Source organism: Borostomias antarcticus (assembly GCF_949987555.1).
Source record: "Borostomias antarcticus genome assembly, chromosome: 4".
NCBI lineage: Eukaryota > Metazoa > Chordata > Actinopteri > Stomiiformes > Stomiidae > Borostomias > Borostomias antarcticus.
The window spans coordinates 2367363-2388217 of NC_140237.1; the positions used below are offsets into that span (position 1 = coordinate 2367363).

At 46.4% G+C, this 20855-nt stretch overlaps 1 protein-coding gene across 1 annotated transcript; it reads right to left on the bottom strand.

Annotated features, from left to right (window-relative positions):
• Nucleotides 1–1803: 1803 nt before the first annotated feature.
• On the bottom strand, nt 1804–20584 carry LOC311307805 (tumor protein p53-inducible protein 11-like; the record flags this gene model as incomplete). Its single annotated transcript, XM_084436676.1, has 6 exons — nt 1804–1937; nt 2689–2790; nt 5986–6076; nt 6199–6247; nt 6531–6589; nt 20456–20584. 6 exons carry the CDS (start codon nt 20582–20584, stop codon nt 1804–1806), a joined length of 564 nt encoding a protein of 187 aa, XP_084292802.1.
• Nucleotides 20585–20855: the final 271 nt, after the last annotated feature.

Here is a 20855-nt window from a genome sequence, read left to right on the forward strand (position 1 = left end):
CTCTTGGCGTTCAAATATACGTATGTGCAAGACGTCTTCCTATAACAAAATATATTTAATTAAATCCATTACCACACTGATTTCTACTTATGTAGTAGTCTTGACTTGGGATATTCAGGAACTTTAGCTGAACAGCTAAACCTTAGCTGAACATTTCAAGCACGTTTTATTTTGTTCAGCTGTACCTAATTTGCTTCTCTGTTTTCAGATTCCTCACAATAAGCTACAGTACAAGCCTTTTTTGAACTATTGGTGCCATAAGTGGACCTAAGAGTGAAGGTGGGCAGAGTAAGAGTGAAGGGGGGCAGAGTAAGAGTGAAGGTGGGCAGAGTAAGAGTGAAGGTGGGCAGAGTAAGAGTGAAGGTGGGCAGAGTAAGAGTGAAGGTGGGCAGAGTAAGAGTGAAGGGGGGCAGAGTTAGAGTGAAGGTGGGCAGAGTAAGAGTGAAGGTGGGCAGAGTAAGAGTGAAGGTGGGCAGAGTAAGAGTGAAGGGGGGCAGAGTAAGAGTGAAGGGGGGCAGAGTAAGAGTGAAGGTGGGCAGAGTTAGAGTGAAGGTGGGCAGAGTTAGAGTGAAGGTGGGCAGAGTAAGAGTGAAGGTGGGCAGAGTAAGAGTGAAGGGGGGCAGAGTAAGAGTGAAGGTGGGCAGAGTAAGAGTGAAGGTGGGCAGAGTTTGCTGGGGTGTAAAACCTGACGCTGCAGATGGTTTGCTTCGGATAACCATCTGGGAACTTTCTGTTGGAAACCACGTGGAAAGGGGCACATTCAAAAATGAAGGGCACGTTAACTTCAACCGCTCGTACTGTAACTGTCGTCACACCTAAACCTGCCCAGCGTAGCCGTTTGCATTTCCTCATAGAAAGCTGATTGGCTAGATCGTTTTCTGATCTAGCACAAACAGATCTCTAAGAAGAGTATCCAGACTGATTTGTGAGAGAAAAATGATGTGAGCTCACAAGATCAGGATGGTCTTACTGTATATTTAATAGTGTGCAGGAGGGAGTCTCATATCTTCTTGGTCTTATATTTAACGGTGAGTGGGAGGAGTCTCATATCTTCTTGGTCTTATATTTAACGGTGAGTGGGAGGGGAGGAGTCTCATATCTTCTTGGTCTTATATTTAACGGTGAGTGGGAGGGGAGGAGTCTCATATCTTCTTGGTCTTATATTTAACGGTGAGTGAGAGGGGAGGAGTCTCATATCTTCTTGGTCTTATATTTAACGGTGAGTGAGAGGGGAGGAGTCTCATATCTTCTTGGTCTTATATTTAACGGTGAGTGGGAGGAGTCTCATATCTTCTTGGTCTTATATTTAACGGTGAGTGGGAGGAGTCTCATATCTTCTTGGTCTTATATTTAACGGTGAGTGGGAGGAGTCTCATATCTTCTTGGTCTTATATTTAACGGTGAGTGAGAGGGGAGGAGTCTCATATCTTCTTGGTCTTATATTTAACGGTGAGTGAGAGGGGAGGAGTCTCATATCTTCTTGGTCTTATATTTAACGGTGAGTGGGAGGGGAGGAGTCTCATATCTTCTTGGTCTTATATTTAACGGTGAGTGGGAGGAGTCTCATATCTTCTTGGTCTTATATTTAACGGTGAGTGGGAGGGGAGGAGTCTCATATCTTCTTGGTCTTATATTTAACGGTGAGTGGGAGGGGAGGAGTCTCATATCTTCTTGGTCTTATATTTAACGGTGAGTGGGAGGAGTCTCATATCTTCTTGGTCTTATATTTAACGGTGAGTGGGAGGGGAGGAGTCTCATATCTTCTTGGTCTTATATTTAACGGTGAGTGGGAGGGGAGGAGTCTCATATCTTCTTGGTCTTGCGGCCAAGCTGGTTGTAGTAGAGGAGGGTGATGAGGAGGAAGAGGACTTCACTGATGAGGACGAGAGAGGCGGTGTTGGACAGCTGGTCGACCTCGAGGAGTGTGATGGAGGTAACTGCAGCGACATATACACACACACACACACACACACACACACACACACAAAGAATCAGTTTATGAAACAGCTAAGTTGAACATTGATTTGCCATGTTAAAGTAACTGTGTGTGGTTTATGCAATTGTGAGGCACACTTTGTGTGTAAACAAAGTATTTACTGTTTGTGTTAAGACAACACTATCAATTAACTATGCTCAACATCCTACAATTTATGAAATTAATGACAGATGCTACACATGAATAACGAAAACTACTGGTGACCTTGAACCAATAAACATTAAACATGTAATGCTACAATACCCTCCAAGGAAATAAACATAAAACGCATAGAACAATAAAAGTTAAAGTTGCAATAGTCCAGATTTTAACAAGGCTTGTGAGCCACTAGTATGATGATGTTGATACCACGCGCTATGGTGGGAAGCAGAGCAGAGCAGTCAGGAGTACTAATACTATTGGCTCACAAGCCTTGTTAGAGGTTTTTATGATGAGTGTTCATAGAAATAATGACTATTGCACCTTTAATTATCTTTCCATGATGTGCACACACTAAACACACTAAAACAATAGAATCTGCGCAGTCCAAATCCAATTACATGAAACACAGGCACTAGAGGGCAGTATGTTCTCAGGCATGCTTCCAGTCAACACTCTCACTTTTCTGACAGTGCCTGCCACAGTGACAGTATGGTAGTGTGAGACAAAGGATTGTATTTTCTCTTAGGCTCTGTTGAGGTCCACTCTCTCACCTAGGAACTGGACTGCCAAGTAGCAGGCTTCTGTTAGTAGAGTCCACTGGATGATGGCCTTCTCTGCTGTGTACAAGCCATTCCACATGATTAATGAGATACCTGTGGAGAGAGAGGGGAGATGAGCTGGAGGGTGTTTTCATGTCATCACATATCTGGCCTTACATTCTCAACTGCCAGTCTGCCACAAGAATGAAGCAAACAGAGTTTTTTCTGTAAACAGTTCTACAAATCAAATCAAATCAAACTTTATTTATATAGCGCATTTCATACACAGAGGCAACACAATGCGCTTTACAGAGAGAAATGGGAGGGTGGGCATAGGTCCCACCCCTACATATTCCAGAGGGACGCAAAAAAACTGTTTCACCCGGGGGCCAGAAGAGTGAGCTGTAAAAATTCTTCCCTGACCTCTCTCAACGAGACGATTGAGCAGGCTCCAGGATCCTCCTCTCATGGCTCGAGCAGTACGTGGGCCTCTCAGGTGTAGCCTTAAGCTGGTTCCAGTCCTACCTACCCGACCAGACTTTCTCTGTGCAGCTAGGAGACTTCCTCTCTTCCGTGGCCCCCCTTAGCTGCGGGGTCCCTCAAGGGTCAATATTAGGTCCCATCCTCTTCCTTCTGTACATGCTACCCTTAGGTGAAATCCTGGCCAAGCACAATGTGTCCTTTCACTGGTTTGCCGACGACAGATCTACCTACCTCTAAAGACCAAAGGACAGGTCACACTACAACCGCTGCTAGATTGCTTAGCCGACATTAAATCATGAATGAGTGCTAACTTCCTCAACCTAAATGAGAGCAAGACCGAGATTATCATACTTGGCAACACCTCTCCGGTCCCTTTTGTCGATGCCCTACGTCCTCTGGGCTCTGACATCCGGTCCTCTGTTAAAAATCTCGGAGTGATCTTTGATTGTGCCTTTAAATTCGATAAACAGGTCAGCTCAGAGATTTGAAACAGCTTTTTCCATCTTAGAACCCTAGCTACTGTAAGACCAAGGCCTCTCTCTCCCAGAGCGACCCAGGAAGAGTGAATCACGCCTTTATTACAACATGGCTGGACTACTGCGACACGTTTACTTTATTTTGTAATTTGCTGCACTTTTATTTTGCATCTAAGCCCTTGTACTTATTTGTATTTGCACTTTTGTACTACTTTTTATGTTCTGTATGTCTATTTAGCTCTATGTTTTTACCTGTGAAGCTCTTTGGTTCAGCTGAAGCTGTTGCAAACGTGCTGTACAAATAAAGGTGACTTGACTTGACTACAGTAATTTCAGAAGTATGTTTCAAGTTTCAAGATGTTAGTTCAGGGCAGAATAAAGTTGATACTACAACACAAAAGTGAAAAAATAAACTGACATGTACATTCCTAGAATGTGTGTGTCCGTGTCCCGAACTCTGCTCCTCCACACATACCGACTTGGGACAGAGCGCAAAGAAATGACATCTTCAACCCTGCCTGGCCACCTGCTGTAGGGGGCTTATCCCCTCCTACCGTTCTTCTCTGGAAGATGATATGCAGTTGCATGGAAATGTTTTGTAAGTACGTTAGTAAGTAAAATTGTATTTATACTGTATAGCACCCTTCCAGTGCTTTACAGTGGGAACATTTTGAGTGCTCTGATTCCTATGGAGGTGCTGAACATGAAGACTGGTTGAGATGGTGAAAACAGAACTGCTATTTATGTCCATGTTTTTACGGCCAGAGAGATCTGCTATTCAACAACCATTCGTAGTTTTTGCTTGGAAGTGTGTGGACATCCTACAGTACCTGCAATATCTTGGTTCAGACCCCCACACTGCCTTTGCCCCAGTATGCAGACACAGGAACAGCTGAGATTACAGACCAGACATTGCATCATTGATTCCCAGTTTAAGACTTGAATAAAGGAACGCCTGGCAGGTGTCTCCATTTCTATAGGCTACTAGAAACTCATTCACCCAAGCCTCTAAATTACTTCTCATGGAGAACATAATTGGGTTCACACATACCCACAAACAATATTGCGACATCTTTGGACCAGTTTCTTTCTCTACTGTAGCTCCACTGCTTCAACACAGAAACTCAACTCAAATCAACCAAATCCCAGGGTGCACTGGTGGATGTGTGAGCCCTGTACTGGTGGATGTGTGAGCCCTGTACTGGTGGATGTGTGAGCCCTGTACTGGTGGATGTGTGAGCCCTGTACAGGTGGATGTGTGAGCCCTGTACTGGTGGATGTCTGATTCCTGTACAGTCACAGCAGTAGTCCACCCTGTTGAGCAGGGGACTGAACAGAGCACTTATGTATCAAAAGGTGCCATTTTTAACCACGGCCTGTGTGATCCTACTTGGTTTCCCTGGCACAGAAAATGCTAGTGGAGCTTATCGACACCATCATCACTGACAGTGAACAAGGGTCCTGTTTCTGCAGCCACATTGACTGAAATTTAGATTTTAACAAAATATGCTTATTGAATTCAGTAATTGGATGAATCCCTCTGCCCTCCAACAAAGGATATATAGATAATGAGGAACATAAAAGCTTACACTCAAACATACTATCTACCAGTATTCTATAACATATACCACACATGTACCGTTCTACCAGTATACTATAACATATACCACACATGTACCGTTCTACCAGTATACTATAACATATACCACACATGTACCGTTCTACCAGTATACTATAACATATACCACACATGTACCGTTCTACCAGTATACTATAACATATACCACACATGTACCGTTCTACCCGTATACTATAACATATACCACACATGTACCGTTCTACCAGTATACTATAACATATACCACACATGTACCGTTCTACCAGTATACTATAACATATACCACACATGTACCGTTCTACCAGTATACTATAACATATACCACACATGTACCATTCTACCAGTATACTATAACATATACCACACATGTACCGTTCTACCAGAATACTATAACATATACCACACATGTACCGTTCTACCAGTATACTATAACATATACCACACATGTACCGTTCTACCAGTATACTATAACATATACCACACATGTACCGTTCTACCAGTATACTATAACATATACCACACATGTACCGTTCTACCAGTATACTATAACATATACCACACATGTACCGTTCTACCAGTATACTATAACATATACCACACATGTACCGTTCTACCAGAATACTTTAACATATACCACACATGTACCGTACAAATATAATGTTTAACATGTATATACTATACATCCATTTTATGTAGGAGTATTATATGTATATAGTATAATAGCAGACTTACTGAGTAGTGCGCCCCCATAGAGCCGAATGGAGACCTGGGTGGTGGCGAGCTCAAACACAAACTCGTACAGCTGGCTGGGGAACGCCAAAGCCTAGAGGAGACGCACACATACCGTAATACATGTCATTTGTAGTGATGAAGTCACAAAATTGTCACTACAGGATGTTGACAGAGGAAGGGCCAATCGTTAGGCCAGTTCTGCACGGTACTTACTGTCAAGGCTATGCTTGTGAACAGGACGGCAGATATGAGAATCCATATTCTAGTAGGACAACACAAGCCATATAGTACATTGATTAGACCCCACAGCTGCCCAGATAAAAAAATATATATTTATTTATGTATCCAAGAACCAGTATGGGTTTTGCTTAAACTTCTGAATTCTTCCCACGTTGCGGGGACTTTATCAACCAAGTTCCAATCAGCAACAAAGACAAGAAACTGGATGGTGCCTAACTCTGCTGCTCCCAAGGGGGCCCTTAAACTGACTAGAGTGAGCAAATGCATCAGTATGTAAACAGAAATGAACTATTCCGTTTTATTACCGTAGGCCTAATGGCTCTCGTACTCCAAACTTCATTTCATTGCCGAGCACTTGGCTAATCTGTAAAACATGAAAGAAAGAACCAACTGTAGTTAATTTAAGGAACTATGCTGCTGAAAACCGTTACATAACTGTTATCAATGCATCACGCTGTTATTCATCTGTTATCTATTTGTTCACACCAGAGGAGACATGGTCTGAATCATTGTGTCAGGGAGGCACAGAACACCAATCATGATTCAATTCAATTGAAATCCCATGCCAGCTGCCAAGAGTTGACATTGCCAATCTGAAAAGCTCCCCATTGTTTCATCAGCGGAGCTCTAACATCTTTTATTTGTCATGCGATGAACAGCGCACACGGCGTAGGGAGGCGATGAACAGCGCACACGGCGTAGGGAGGCGATGAACAGCGCACACGGCGTAGGGAGGCGTGAACAGCGCACACGGCGTAGGGAGGCGATGAACAGCGCACACGGCGTAGGGAGGTGATGACGGCGGAACACACAGAGAGCAAGAGCGCTCCACGCCGACGCGTCTCTGTGCTTTCAACCCAGCCTTCCTCCAGGGGGCAGCCTGGAGCAGGCGTGTGCACGGGTCAACCCAGTCCTTCCTCCAGGGGGCAGCCCGGAGCAGGCGTGTGCACGGGTCAACCCAGTCCTTCCTCCAGGGGGCAGCCCGGAGCAGACCCAGTCCTTCCTCCAGGGGGCAGCTCGGAGCAGACCCAGTCCTTCCTCCAGGGGGCAGCCCGGAGCAGACCCAGTCCTTCCTCCAGGGGGCAGCCCGGAGCAGGCGTGTGCACGGGTCAACCCAGTCCTTCCTCCAGGGGGCAGCCCGGAGCAGACCCAGTCCTTCCTCCAGGGGGCAGCCCGGAGCAGGCGTGTGCACGGGTCAACCCAGTCCTTCCTCCAGGGGGCAGCCCGGAGCAGACCCAGTCCTTCCTCCAGGGGGCAGCCCGGAGCAGGCGTGTGCACGGGTCAACCCAGTCCTTCCTCCAGGGGGCAGCCCGGAGCAGACCCAGTCCTTCCTCCAGGGGGCAGCCCGGAGCAGGCGTGTGCACGGGTCAACCCAGTCCTTCCTCCAGGGGGCAGCCCGGAGCAGACCCAGTCCTTCCTCCAGGGGGCAGCCCGGAGCAGGCGTGTGCACGGGTCAACCCAGTCCTTCCTCCAGGGGGCAGCCCGGAGCAGACCCAGTCCTTCCTCCAGGGGGCAGCCCGGAGCAGGCGTGTGCACGGGGACCGGGCCAGGTCCTGTCCAGTCCTGCTCAGGGACGGACAGGAGAGCCGTATGTTCTTCTGCATGTTGTTATATTGGGGTTCTTGAGAAGAGACCCTTCTAAACACGGGGACATGCAGACCTGAGAGATACCTCACCTGCCCTGTTCATTTTGTCAACGAAAACTATGACGTACATTATTTGTCAACGGCCTTTATTTAATTATCACAAGAATATAACTAAATAAAAACTCATTTATGATGACAAAAACTATGATGAAATCTATTGACATTTTCGTTAACAAATAAAAAATAAATACAAATAAAAAAGACAAATGTTATGGAGGGACCATTTTGGGAAGAGAGCCAATCGCAATGCTGAGATTTCTGTGAAAGTCGTGGCTCACATTGAAAAAACATTGAACGCAGGCAAGGAGAGCGCATAGATGTGATTCAGCAGCTTTGTCCATCAGTCTAATAGATGTTTCCTCCAGGAGTATATATATATGAGTTTGGAACTTCTAGAGAAATGGTTAAATAATGCATTACACTTTAACTAAACCCATTGGATTTATCAAAATAAAAAAAATCAAATATATCAATATATCAAAATAAAAAATCTTAATGCTATTTAGTCAACTAAAACTGGACTAAAATTAAAACAATAATTAGTCATAGTCGGACGCTTCCGCTCATCGATGCACAGATGGGGCTTGGCATCCTGCTCGGCGTGCGAGTGTGTAGTGTGTAGTGTGTGGTGGAAGAACAAACCTCAGACCACGTCATCCAGGACTGTCCCATATACGGGACACCCAACGGAACGCGTGGCCTGACGGCTGTGGATGACGAAACGGTGACAAGGCTCCTGGAGGTGTGCTGGATATATATCCCGGGTGACCCCCTCACCCAGACCTTACCGGCCCCGAGCCTGGGGGGGACAACTACACCAAACCCATACGATGAAGAAGAAGTCATAGTCAAAAGACTGACTTAAACTAAATAAAAATTTGTTGTCAAAATGAACACTGCCCACCCGAGTAGCTAACAACCCTGTGAGGCAACAGAGCTAAGTACCGTGCCACACATACAGTACTAGAGGGTATAGCTACTGGCTAGTACAGTACTAGAGGGTATAGCTACTAGCTAGTACAGTACTAGAGGGTATAGCTACTAGCTAGAACAGTACTAGAGGGTATAGCTACTAGCTAGTACAGTACTAGAGGGTATAGCTACTAGCTAGTACAGTACTAGAGGGTATAGCTACTAGCTAGTACAGTACTAGAGGGTATAGCTACTAGCTAGAACAGTACTAGAGGGTATAGCTACTAGCTAGTACAGTACTAGAGGGTATAGCTACTGGCTAGTACAGTACTAGAGGGTATAGCTACTAGCTAGAACAGTACTAGAGGGTATAGCTACTAGCTAGTACAGTACTAGAGGGTATAGCTACTAGCTAGTACAGTATGTGAGCATCACAACCCCTGGAAGGAACTTGGAGCTACTAGACTGAACTAGAAACATAAGTATATTTTGGTTTCTCTACTGGCTAGTGCTAAGTCATCAGTGTTGTGGTGAAACTGCTTTGTTATTCAAGGTTATTGTGAGAGTTAGTTTCGGCCTGAGCTAGACTAATTGCCCTGTTGAGTGGGCTGTGGGAGTGGCCTGCTGAAGTGAGGATTTATAAACAGCACAGGGCCAAGTGTTCCCCAGATTGCATTAACCCCTGGAAGGAACTTGGAGCTACTAGACTGAACTAGAAACATAAGTATATTTTGGTTTCTCTACTGGCTAGTGCTAAGTCATCAGTGTTGTGGTGAAACTGCTTGGTTATTCAAGGTTATTGTGAGAGTTAGTTTCGGCCTGAGCTAGACTAATTGCCCTGTTGAGTGGGCTGTGGGAGTGGCCTGCTGAAGTGAGGATTTATAAACAGCACAGGGCCAAGTGTTCCCCAGATTGCATTAACCCCTGGAAGGAACTTGGAGCTACTAGACTGAACTAGAAACATAAGTATATTTTGGTTTCTCTACTGGCTAGTGCTAAGTCATCAGTGTTGTGGTGAAACTGCTTTGTTATTCAAGGTTATTGTGAGAGTTAGTTTCGGCCTGAGCTAGACTAATTGCCTTGTTGAGTGGGCTGTGGGAGTGGCCTGCTGAAGTGAGGATTTATAAACAGCACAGGGCCAAGTGTTCCCCAGATTGCATTAACCCCTGGAAGGAACTTGGAGCTACTAGACTGAACTAGAAACATAAGTATATTTTGGTTTCTCTACTGGCTAGTGCTAAGTCATCAGTGTTGTGGTGAAACTGCTTTGTTATTCAAGGTTATTGTGAGAGTTAGTTTCGGCCTGAGCTAGACTAATTGCCCTGTTGAGTGGGCTGTGGGAGTGGCCTACTCTCCTGGCAGACGATTAGCAATCAGCATTGACAGGCCTTAAGCATTGACGGCTTAGACGGCGACAGCGGGAAGGCGACAGCTCCCTCCGGCGTGCGACCGAAGGCTAGGGCGGCCAAAGGCACCGGGCGACTTATTCAAGAGCGACTTTGTCAAGTAAGCCTGTCAGGAAGGTAGTACGTCTACATTTACCTCAGTACCTGTTTTGTTACCATTATGTGTTTGCATCCTATTCCTGTTGTGTTCCCTCTCCGGGGGTCACGCAGACACTGGGTCACCCCCAGACTCCGTAACCCCTCTAACCTCATCTATCCGACTGTCTCAACTCATAGAGAGCAAGTGGTGACAGGGGGACTTTGGAATTGCCAGTCGGCGGTGCCCAAAGCTGAGTTTATCTCAGGCTATGCATCCTTGCTCTCCCTCAGCTTCCTTGCTCTCACCGAGACATGGATCACACCAGAGAACACTGCCACTCCCGCAGCCCTGTCAGATGTGTATTCTTTCTCCCACACTCCCAGAGCTGCGAGGCGAGGTGGTGGTACTGGCCTGCTCATTTCCCCAACATGGAAATACTCACTCGTCTCCATCCCACAGTTCTCCCCTCCCTCTTTTGAATTCCATGCTGTCTCTGTCATGTATCCAATCAAGCTCACCATTGCTGTTGTGTATCGCCCACCAGGTCCTCTTGGTGAATTCCTAGAGGAGCTCGATACACTAGTTTCGCACTTCCCAGATGATGGGTCCGCACTCATCCTTCTCGGGGACTTCAACATCCAGAGTGAGAAATTGGAACCTTTCCTCTCCTTCCTCTCCTCCTTCGATCTTCACCTCTCTTCTTCTCCTCCCACTCACAAAGCCGGCAACCAGCTGGATCTCATCTTCACTAGACACTGTTCCACCCCTAACCTCTCTGTCACTCCCCTCCATCTCTCTGACCACTATTTCATGTCCTACTCCCTCTCCATCCCCTCTTCCCCTGTAACTCCTCCTCCTACCCACATGGTTACCGCCCGTAGCCATCTCCGCTCGCTCTCCCCTACTGACCTTTCCTCTACTGTCACCTCCGCCCTCCCCGCCCCTGAATCCTTCTCTCTCCTACCCTCTGATACTGCCACTGATCTTCTCCTCTCTACTCTTTCCTCTTCTCTGGACAATCTCTGTCCCCTCACCTCCAGGCCTGCACGCCCAACTCCACCTGCCCCATGGCTGTCGGCAGGGACGGACTGGGACAAAAATTCAGCCCTGGCATCTTGGCCCAGACCGGCCCACAGGACTGGACTGGGTGAATATTTCCTACCGGGAAATGTAGCCCCAGTCGGCCCACTAGCCGAGCCGACGCGTGCAATGGAACACCTTCAGTTTCGTTTTGTTGACGGGGGGGGTGCTGCTGCGCGATTTGTTGACGGGGGGGGGGGGGTGCTGCTGCGCGATTTGTTGACGGGGGGGGAGGGGTGCTGCTGCGCGATTTGTTGACGGGGGGGGGGGGGGGTGCTGCTGCGCGATTTGTTGACGGGGGGGGGGGGGGGGGTGCTGCTGCGCGATTTGTTGACGGGGGGGGGGGGGGGTGCTGCTGAGGCTCTCTAGCGGCCCACGCAAATGACACCTGAAACTAACAGAGGGAGGGGTGGGGCCTACATATGATTGGGCCAGCCCAGTGTCAGTATAGAAAATGGACCAATGGGCCGCTGTCCCTGCTCTATGGGCCGTTCGTTAGCTCGTTTTTTTAGATCGGCCCACAAGTAGGTCCGGCCCACCGGGCATTTGCCCGGTACGCCACATGGCCAGTCCGGCCCTGGCTGTCGGACTCAGTGCGTACTGATAGACGGAGCCTGAGAATAGCTGAGCGCAAATGGAGGAAAGGCAAGCTCCCAGAGGACCTTCTTAATTTCCAATCTCTTCTTTCCACATTCTCCTCCTCTCTGTCTGCTGCTAAAGCTGCTTTCTTCCGCTCTAAAATCTTAACCTCTGCTTCCAATCCTAAAAAACTCTTTGAAACCTTCTCTTCACTACTCCAGCCCCCACCTCCTACTCCCAACTCCTCCCTTCTCCCTGATGATTTCGCCAACTTCTTTGACAAGAAAGTTAACGATATCAGATCCTCTTTCCCCCCTCCCCCGGTCAACGCTCCATGCACGAAACTCACCCCCCCATCCCCACCCTCTCTCCACTCCCTGCTCCCCCCCTCCTCTCCACGCCCCACCTTATCCCACTTTTCTCCCCTCTCCCCCAACGAGGCCCTCAACCTTGTAACATCTAACCGCCCCACCACGTGCTCCCTAGACCCTGTTCCCTCGACTCTCCTTCAGTCTGTTGCACCCGAACTCCTTCCCTTCCTAACCCACCTCATCAATGCATCTCTTGTTTCAGGATGTTTTCCCTCTGCTTTCAAGACTGCCAGAGTCACCCCCCTCCTAAAGAAACCATCTCTCGACCCATCTGATGTCAAAAACTACAGACCGGTTTCCCTTCTATCCTTTCTATCCAAAACACTTGAACGTGCTATCTTTAACCAACTGTCTTCGTACCTCCACCAGAACGACCTCCTAGATCCCCACCAATCCGGGTTCAAGGCTGGCCACTCGACAGAGACCGCCCTCCTTACAGTAACAGAGTCACTCCATGCCGCTAGAGCGAACTCTCTCTCCTCTGTCCTGATACTCCTAGACCTGTCAGCAGCATTTGATACGGTAGACCACCAGATCCTCCTCTCCACCCTCGAGGAGAAAGGCATCGATGGCTCTGCACACTCCCTGTTTGCATCCTACCTGACGGGCCGCTCCTACCAGGTGACATGGAGAGGGTCGACGTCGGAATCGCGTAGTCTGACTACGGGGGTTCCACAAGGGTCTGTCCTGGGTCCTCTCCTGTTTTCCCTCTACACTACATCTCTGGGCTCTGTCATTCGCTCGCATGGCTTCTCCTATCACTGCTATGCCGATGACACCCAACTGGTTCTGTCATTTCCCCCTTCTGATACAGAAGTGGAGACACGCATAGCTGGGTGCTTGGCTGACATTTCGGAGTGGATGACGACACATCACCTCAAGCTCAATCTGGACAAGACTGAGCTGTTGTTCCTCCCGGGGAAGGGCTGTCCGCACCGGGACCTGGCCATCACCATTGAAGACACAGTGGTGACCCCGACTCGGACTGCGAGGAATCTGGGTGTGACCCTGGATGACCAACTGTCATTTTCCTCACATGTCACATCCGTCACACGTTCCTGCAGATTCATGCTCTACAACATCAGGAGGATTCGCCCTTTCCTCACTAATGAAACGGCGCAGGTACTCATCCAGGCCCTGGTCATCTCCCGCCTGGACTACTGCAACTCCCTCCTCGCGGGGGCACCGGCGTCAGCCATTAAACCTCTGGAACTTGTCCAGAAAGCTGCTGCTCGCCTGGTGTTCAACCACCCCAAGTTCTCCCACACAACTTCCCTTCTCCGTTCCCTACACTGGCTCCCTGTAGCGGCTCGCATCCAGTTTAAAACTCTGGCGCTAACCTACAGGGCAATGAAAGGAACAGCCCCCTCCTACCTCCAGGCCATGGTCAAACCCTACATCCCCTCCCGACCACTACGCTCTGCTACCTCAGGGCGACTGGTTGCCCCGTCACTCCGAGGCTCCTGCGGTCGATCGACACGGTCACGGCTCTTCTCTGTCCTGGCCCCGCAGTGGTGGAATGAGCTGCCCACTGATGTCAGGACAGCAGAGTCGCTGCCCATCTTTCGTCGCAGGCTCAAAACTCATCTCTTCAAGAAGTACTACAACAATCCTCCCACCTAAGCACTTATTATATTATATTGCACTGTACTTTAGATTGTGATTCTTGCACTTTGCTTCAGCACTAGATTATGCTCTTAGTCACTTGTTTGTTTTAGAAAGAAGATGCACTTGTGAGTTCTGGCAAGTAGTAGTACATTGGCTCTTCCTACGTTAAATGCAATTATTGTTAGTCGCTTTGGATAAAAGCGTCTGCTAAATGACTGTAATGTAAAATGTAAAATCACAATGCTGGAAGGCCTGGTACACAGACGAAGGTTTATACTTCCAAAACAACTCGCTGGAGCTGTTAAGCTGCTTCCAACAGATATGGGAAAAAGCACTGTAACACTCCCCTGTATGCGCCCCCACAGCCACCCCTCTCTGCCCCCTGCACTTCCCCGATGCACCCCGCACATCCCGGTCCTGCCCTACAGACTCACCGGAGGTTTCCACCATCCACCACCGGGGCGCGCTCCCCTGACTCTGACCCTGATGTCACCAGCCCCTCTGAGTGCGCTGTGCCAGGAGAGGTGCACGTGGGCAGTGAGCCAGTTTACGGCTGTCCTATCATCCATCACTGGTAAAGTGCTTTACCGTTGGTAAACAGCCTACTGTGCTTTTCGTAGCCAAAGTGCGTCAACTCCATTTTGCGACATTCGCATCACTTATACCATTTTCTCCCCTTGTTGTTTCCAGACCCCGGAGCCAAGCAGACTTGTGCCTGTCTGCTGGGTCACAACAGGTTGATAGGAAAGTTGAATGTGTGTTTTGACCACGGTGCAGCAAGAGTCTCATTCGCTGTGGTCTACAGCCCATTTCAGTTCAGTCTCTCATGGACATTACGTGACGTGCAGGCGCAGTGCGCTGCATAGCCATGATTTCCACAGCAGAACCCCCCTCCCAGTCGTCATGGCAACACCATGTGACCTCATCTAGAAAGGTTTCCCTACGGTTCCCTTCTTCTGCTACGCTAGGGCAATTGGCAAACAAAATACTATCACACATATAAACACAAATAATCAATAGTCTTGTATTACCTAAGATAAACGTCGCTGGGAAAAAATGTTTTTCCTATGGCTCTAATAAAGACAAGACTCCCGCACACTGTTCTCTTCATCTGCAGACAAACATTTAATCAACAACGTTTCGGTCTGACATGCATTTCAAAGCATTTCTACCTGACGATGGTCTAGGACCAAAATGTTGTTGATTAAATGTTTGTCTGCAGGTGAAGAGGACAGTGTGCGGGAGTCTTGTCTTTATTTCAGTCAGCCTGTATCATTTCTCCGACGCACCTGCCCGTACAGATGTGCAAAAAGTTTGTTCTTACAGTTCTTTCCCATGGCTCTAACATCCTCAAATTTGTGTAGTGACAAAACAACGTTTCCTATCTGCCTCTCACATGGCCAGCCCGTCCATTAGGCAATAATAGTCAATCGCCTAGGGCCCCGGAATGGTTAAGGGCCCCCCCATTACCTTTTGGTCAATAACATTGGTTCTAAAGGTCCTAGAGCCATGAAACTTGGGGAGTGATGTTGGGGGCCTAAACAAGTCCATGGCCACACCCCCTCAATGTTGATTGGTCCATTGTTTTTGGTCAAGAACATTGCTTCTAAAAGTGCCAGAGCTACCAAACTTGATTGGAGTGATGTATGGGACCTATACATTAAGTCCATGGTATAGAAGCCAAACTCAATTATATTTTTTACTTATATCTTTGCCACATTTCATCATGCACACAAAACAAAAACATTCACAAAAACCTTAGATTTGTGACTTTCCCATTTAAGCACTGTGTTTTTTAAATTAGGTTAATTACACAAAAAGTAAAGCTTGTATTTTATTCTCTCCGAGCCCTCTCTCTACCTGGCCACTTCTATTGACACTTGTCACAGGCAGACAGGTAACAGGCTGTCCATTTTGACAGATCATAGGGTGTGGTATGGGTAATGAATATTCACAAATTGCCCGCTAATTAGCCTGCTAAATTTGGGAACCTAATTTCAAACCTTTATTTAAACTCGTAGGGCAATTGAGGTTTCACTCATTTCCAATGCCGACGAGCTCACAAGCAAACACAAACATCAACAAAACATAAGAAATTTACAACAATAATACAATTAAGATCTAAAACAGTGACAAGTTGAGGAACAAATGTCTTGAGCCATGGCTCTGAACTCCGCATCGGAGGGAAGCAGCTCTAGCTTCAATGTCTGTTGGAGAGAGTTCCAGGTATACGGAGCATCATAAGAGAACGCAGCCCGTCCAAGTTCTGTACGAGAACGAGGAACCTTAAAAACAAGAAGATAATTCGAGCGAGTCTGATGAGTGCCGACACTCCAGCAGAGATGACAGGTACGGTGGAAGTTTGCCAGCAATGCTTTTATAAATTAACATAAACCAGTGATGTTACGCCTTGAAGACAGAGATGGCCAGCCAACTTTATCATAAAGAATGCAATGGTGAGTGTCATATCGCCTGTAATAAATCTCAGAGCGGAATGGTAAACAGTGTCGAGAGGTTTCAATGTTGTCACAGAGGCTATATGTCTATATGTCTATAAATTGTGTCACAATAGTCCAATACTGACAAGAAGACAGCTTGGACAATTCTCTTCCTACAGAACATAGGGAAGCTAGAACGGTTTCTGTATAGGAAGCCAATTTTTTGTCTGAGTTTGCAAGCTAGAGTGTTGACATGAAACTTGAACCAGAGTTTATCATCCAGCCACAGACCGAGATATTTATTTTCTGTGACTCTTTCAATAAGTGAGCCATTAGCCGTTAGTAGTCGGAGCCTACCATAATCAATAGCTCTAGATTTAGAGAAGAGCATGAACTTGGTTTTGCTGGGATTAAGGACGAGTTTGAGATTGGTGAGAGCTTCTTGGAGCATATTGAGAGATAGCTGTAGATTCTCGAGGGCTTTCTGTACAGAATCTGCAATACTATAGACAACAGTGTCATCAGCATATAGATGAGCCTTACTACCACTTAAAGAGGAGACAATATCATTAATATAAATGGTGAAGAGGACAGGGCCCAGCACCGATCCCTGAGGCACCCCCTTAGTTAAGGGCAGGAAGTCTGATTGAAAGCTACCCGACTTCACGCATTGTCGTCTTCTGGACAAATAGTCCTGAAACCAGGCACAGGCACCCCCAGCTAGACCTATGCAGGCTAGCCTCTGTAACAACAGCTGGTGATCCACTGTGTCAAAGGCTTTTGATAAGTCAACAAATAAGGCTGCACAATGTTTTTGTGTGTTGGCTGTAAGACGACACACCTAGAAGAGGGAATCCTTTTTGTCGCTCCCTTCCTCCTTTCTCTGTCCCTGTTGGCGTTGTTGACCTGCAGTTCTATGTTGCTACCACAAGAGGCAGTGGTCCCAGAACATCAAAAGAAAAAGACTCCACAGATTTCCCAGGTCAGCGGTGGCCGAGTGGATAGTGTGCTGCTTATCACCGCGAAGGTTGTGAGTTCAATCCTTGGTGTGGACATACCAAGGTACCTGACATATTTTGTCACTGGATGTTGTAGAAGTTATGTAACGAGCGTGGGTCATATTTGTTAATTATAGACCCTTTTACAGCCTAGTCAGCACAAGTATGCGCGCACATTCTTGAAACAGTAGCAGAGGAAGACAGACGAAATCGCCATTATTAAGCGTATGGACCAATACAGCCATGGTACGGACTGAACTGAGGACATCATCAAAAATGCCCGCGCTTGCGGTGCCCATTTTATGTCAGGTAAGTTATTTTGACTACCTGGTTTCCACACACTGGAATGTCTGGTTGAAATGTAGCCCTTCTCAGTGCCGTTGTCGCATTCCACTCGCTCATGCCAGACAACAGTCCTTTTCTGGTCCATTCACTTTGCCGTCAAAATAAATCGGCCTAGTTAGGAGAGGCGCTCATATTTACAAGTGTCAGATAAACATGAAACTTCACTTACCTAAGTGTCTATTTTAACAAATGCTGGGTTGAAGCTTCAAAGCACCGCCACCACCACAGAAGACTACCTCGGAAAAATAATTTCACTCGGACAGAACGCGTCTAAATAAGTTATTTATTGGTAGCGTCAAGGCTTCAAAACCCAGCATTTGTTAAAATAGACCGGTTTGCTTAGGTAAGTGAAGTTTCATGTTTATCTGACACTTGTAAATATGAACGCCTCTCCTAACTAGGCCGACACCGATTTATTTTGATGGCAAAGTGAATGGACCAGCAAAGGACTGTTGTCTGGCATGAGCGAGCGGAATGCGACAACGGGACTGAGAAGGGCTAGTTGAAATGTAGAGTAATATCTGAAGCAAACAGTAACCCATAACCTGGCTGCATGCTAAGCTAAAGCTAAGTTCAGGAAATGAAGCCCAATGATAGCTAGCTAGTGTTAGCTAGCTAACTCAAGGCCCGAGGAGTTGGAGATACTGTGCACGTTCTCTCAAAGTGCTTTAGCTAAGGTTAGCTACTACAAGGTAGCTAGTCTTTGTCACCAACACTAGCCTCACAACGTACGTAGCTAAACTATAACAATTACAATTTACTTCTAAGGGCAAATACTTTACTTACATATCTTCATATAAATATAATACCAAGATCCTAGTAGATGTCCAAATAACCCACTGTGTCCGGGATCTACTTATTCACCACCTAAAGGGAAGTGCAAAACAGCAAGTCATGACCTTTATTCAGAAACAAAAGTTGAACCCATTGCAGCAAAATAGCTAACATTACAGGAATCATCAGTGTAACTGCTTTAGCCACTGACCGCTACCATTAATGTTATGGAAGCTGCTGCTAGTTGTTGTGAGCTCATGAGCTAACTGGCTATCCCGCTCTCATTGTGCTGGATTAGCATTGGAAGCATTGGAACTGATGTGTCCAGGTGACAAGACCCATCTTTATTTATCAAACATTACCGTCCTACCAGTCCTGCACAGAAACAAGCCAGCCAACACACATAAGCCAGGCTTGACCTGGCCTGGTTTGTTATCTAACGCTGATATTATATCATTCATAACAATGGTGGCAGCTGAAATTGTACTATGATTAGCTCTAAATCCAGATTGGTTAACCCAGTTCAAATTTTTGTTATGAGCTTCACACACCACAGGAAAACATGTCATTAACCACCCAGCCAAATCTGAGTGATTAAAAATGTCGCTGAGTATATAAAATAAGGCTTCAAAATCGGTTAAAAATCAGCAGCATTCTCTGGTCTGAGACTGTGGGGGCGTGTCTGCTGAAGGCACCGAAGCCACACCCAATTGCGTGGGGAGGGGGTGTGGAGGGAAGAACCTGTCAAATAGTACCGTTCTCTGGTCTGCATATTGTCACACTGGCACGCCGTCTCTTTTGTGGTAGGAAGGCACAGCTTTGTGAAAACAGAGAGGAGTTGAAATTACACTTGTCTAATGAGTCAAACGCACAGATGCTTCCTCCTAACCTAACTCCTGAGCGCGGAGGTTAGGTGGAGAGGATGTAGATGAGGAGAAAATACCTTTTTTTACTCACACACAATTTCTCTATAAATCTCCATTTCACACACACCATTCCATCCAGGCCCTCAGTCGTGAAGGCTGGCTGCCTGAAAACCAACAATATAAAATATACCTGGCTCTGTTGTCAGACCCAGATTTGCTAAAAAAAAAAAAGCAAATGCTTTCCTTTCTCAGAAAATTGAATCTATTATGTATAGTTATATTTTCCTCAATCCCATTTCCTCACTAATATGTATTTCCATATGTATTGCCTGCTATCAGATAGCAAGAGCAGAGCTCAGCCTTTCTCCATACGTCCTTTGTCAATTATGTCATTTTTGAGGAGTCAAATAGACTATTTAATGTCCTGTAACCTATAGAATGGTTGGAGCTCTAGAGGGAATGTCGAAACGGAACTGCATGTCCTAATGTGGTCCGGATTTGGATCAGTACAGACTTTTGCAGTCAAAGCTAAAGCAAAGATTTGGGACAGAGATACTCAAATGACAGATATTTGCAGAGAATGTGTGGAAATTCACATTCTAGTGAAATAGAGCAGCAGTTTTTGCAATGTCATTTTTAGATGATGCTACAGTTTAAAAAAAAAAATCATGTATTCAAGTTAAGACGGTGAGATTAATCTTTAATCAGAACAACTGACAGTAGCATGGCTGCAACAAGCATTTTCTAAAAGAAAGTCTAAAACACTCTTTCATAATTTTACATGAAAGTAGGTTTATAAACCAATATAATTCAAATGAATCTGTTAATGTTCCAATGTTCAGATTAATCAATCGCCATTGAACAGCAGGAAATATTAAGGTTTGAGCTTTTAATGTAAATTGTTACCCACAAAGCATATCCACGTCAACACAAGTTTCATAAATTAAATTTTTGTCATTTGATAATCATTTGCACAATTTCATATAAATTGCACTTTGAGAAAAATAATTAGCAAAATCTCAAAAGGTATCTGTAGACAACCATTTATAACCAGGTACCTAAATGTGAATACTGGGGTTCCCCCTTCAACAAGTCCCTGAAAATTGTAATTGGTCATGCCCCCCTCACCTTTGACCTGTGGACCTCCCCGTCGTCATCCTCGCCCCCGACACCCAGGACCTTGCGGGTCTTGAGCCGGCTCACAAGGTCCGTCTGACTGTGCTTCTTCACAAGGGGAGGGTGGTGCTTGTTGCTCATGGCAGTAGGGGAAAGGCCTAGGGCTCCTAAAACAAAAGTGTTGAGAGGGTTAATTGAGCAGTACATTGCTGCATTGTTTGTTTTTGAAGAATGGTGGCAGACTGCCCTATGCTTGATGGCAACTCAACACCATCGCTGTGGCAACTGTTTAGAGTGCAAACATGGGCCACAGAAAGATTCCATCATGAATGAGAGAAAAAAAAAACACAAACCCTTTACTTCTTGTACTCTCTGTCATCTCTTGTTTACCCTCCATGAAACCCTGCATTGT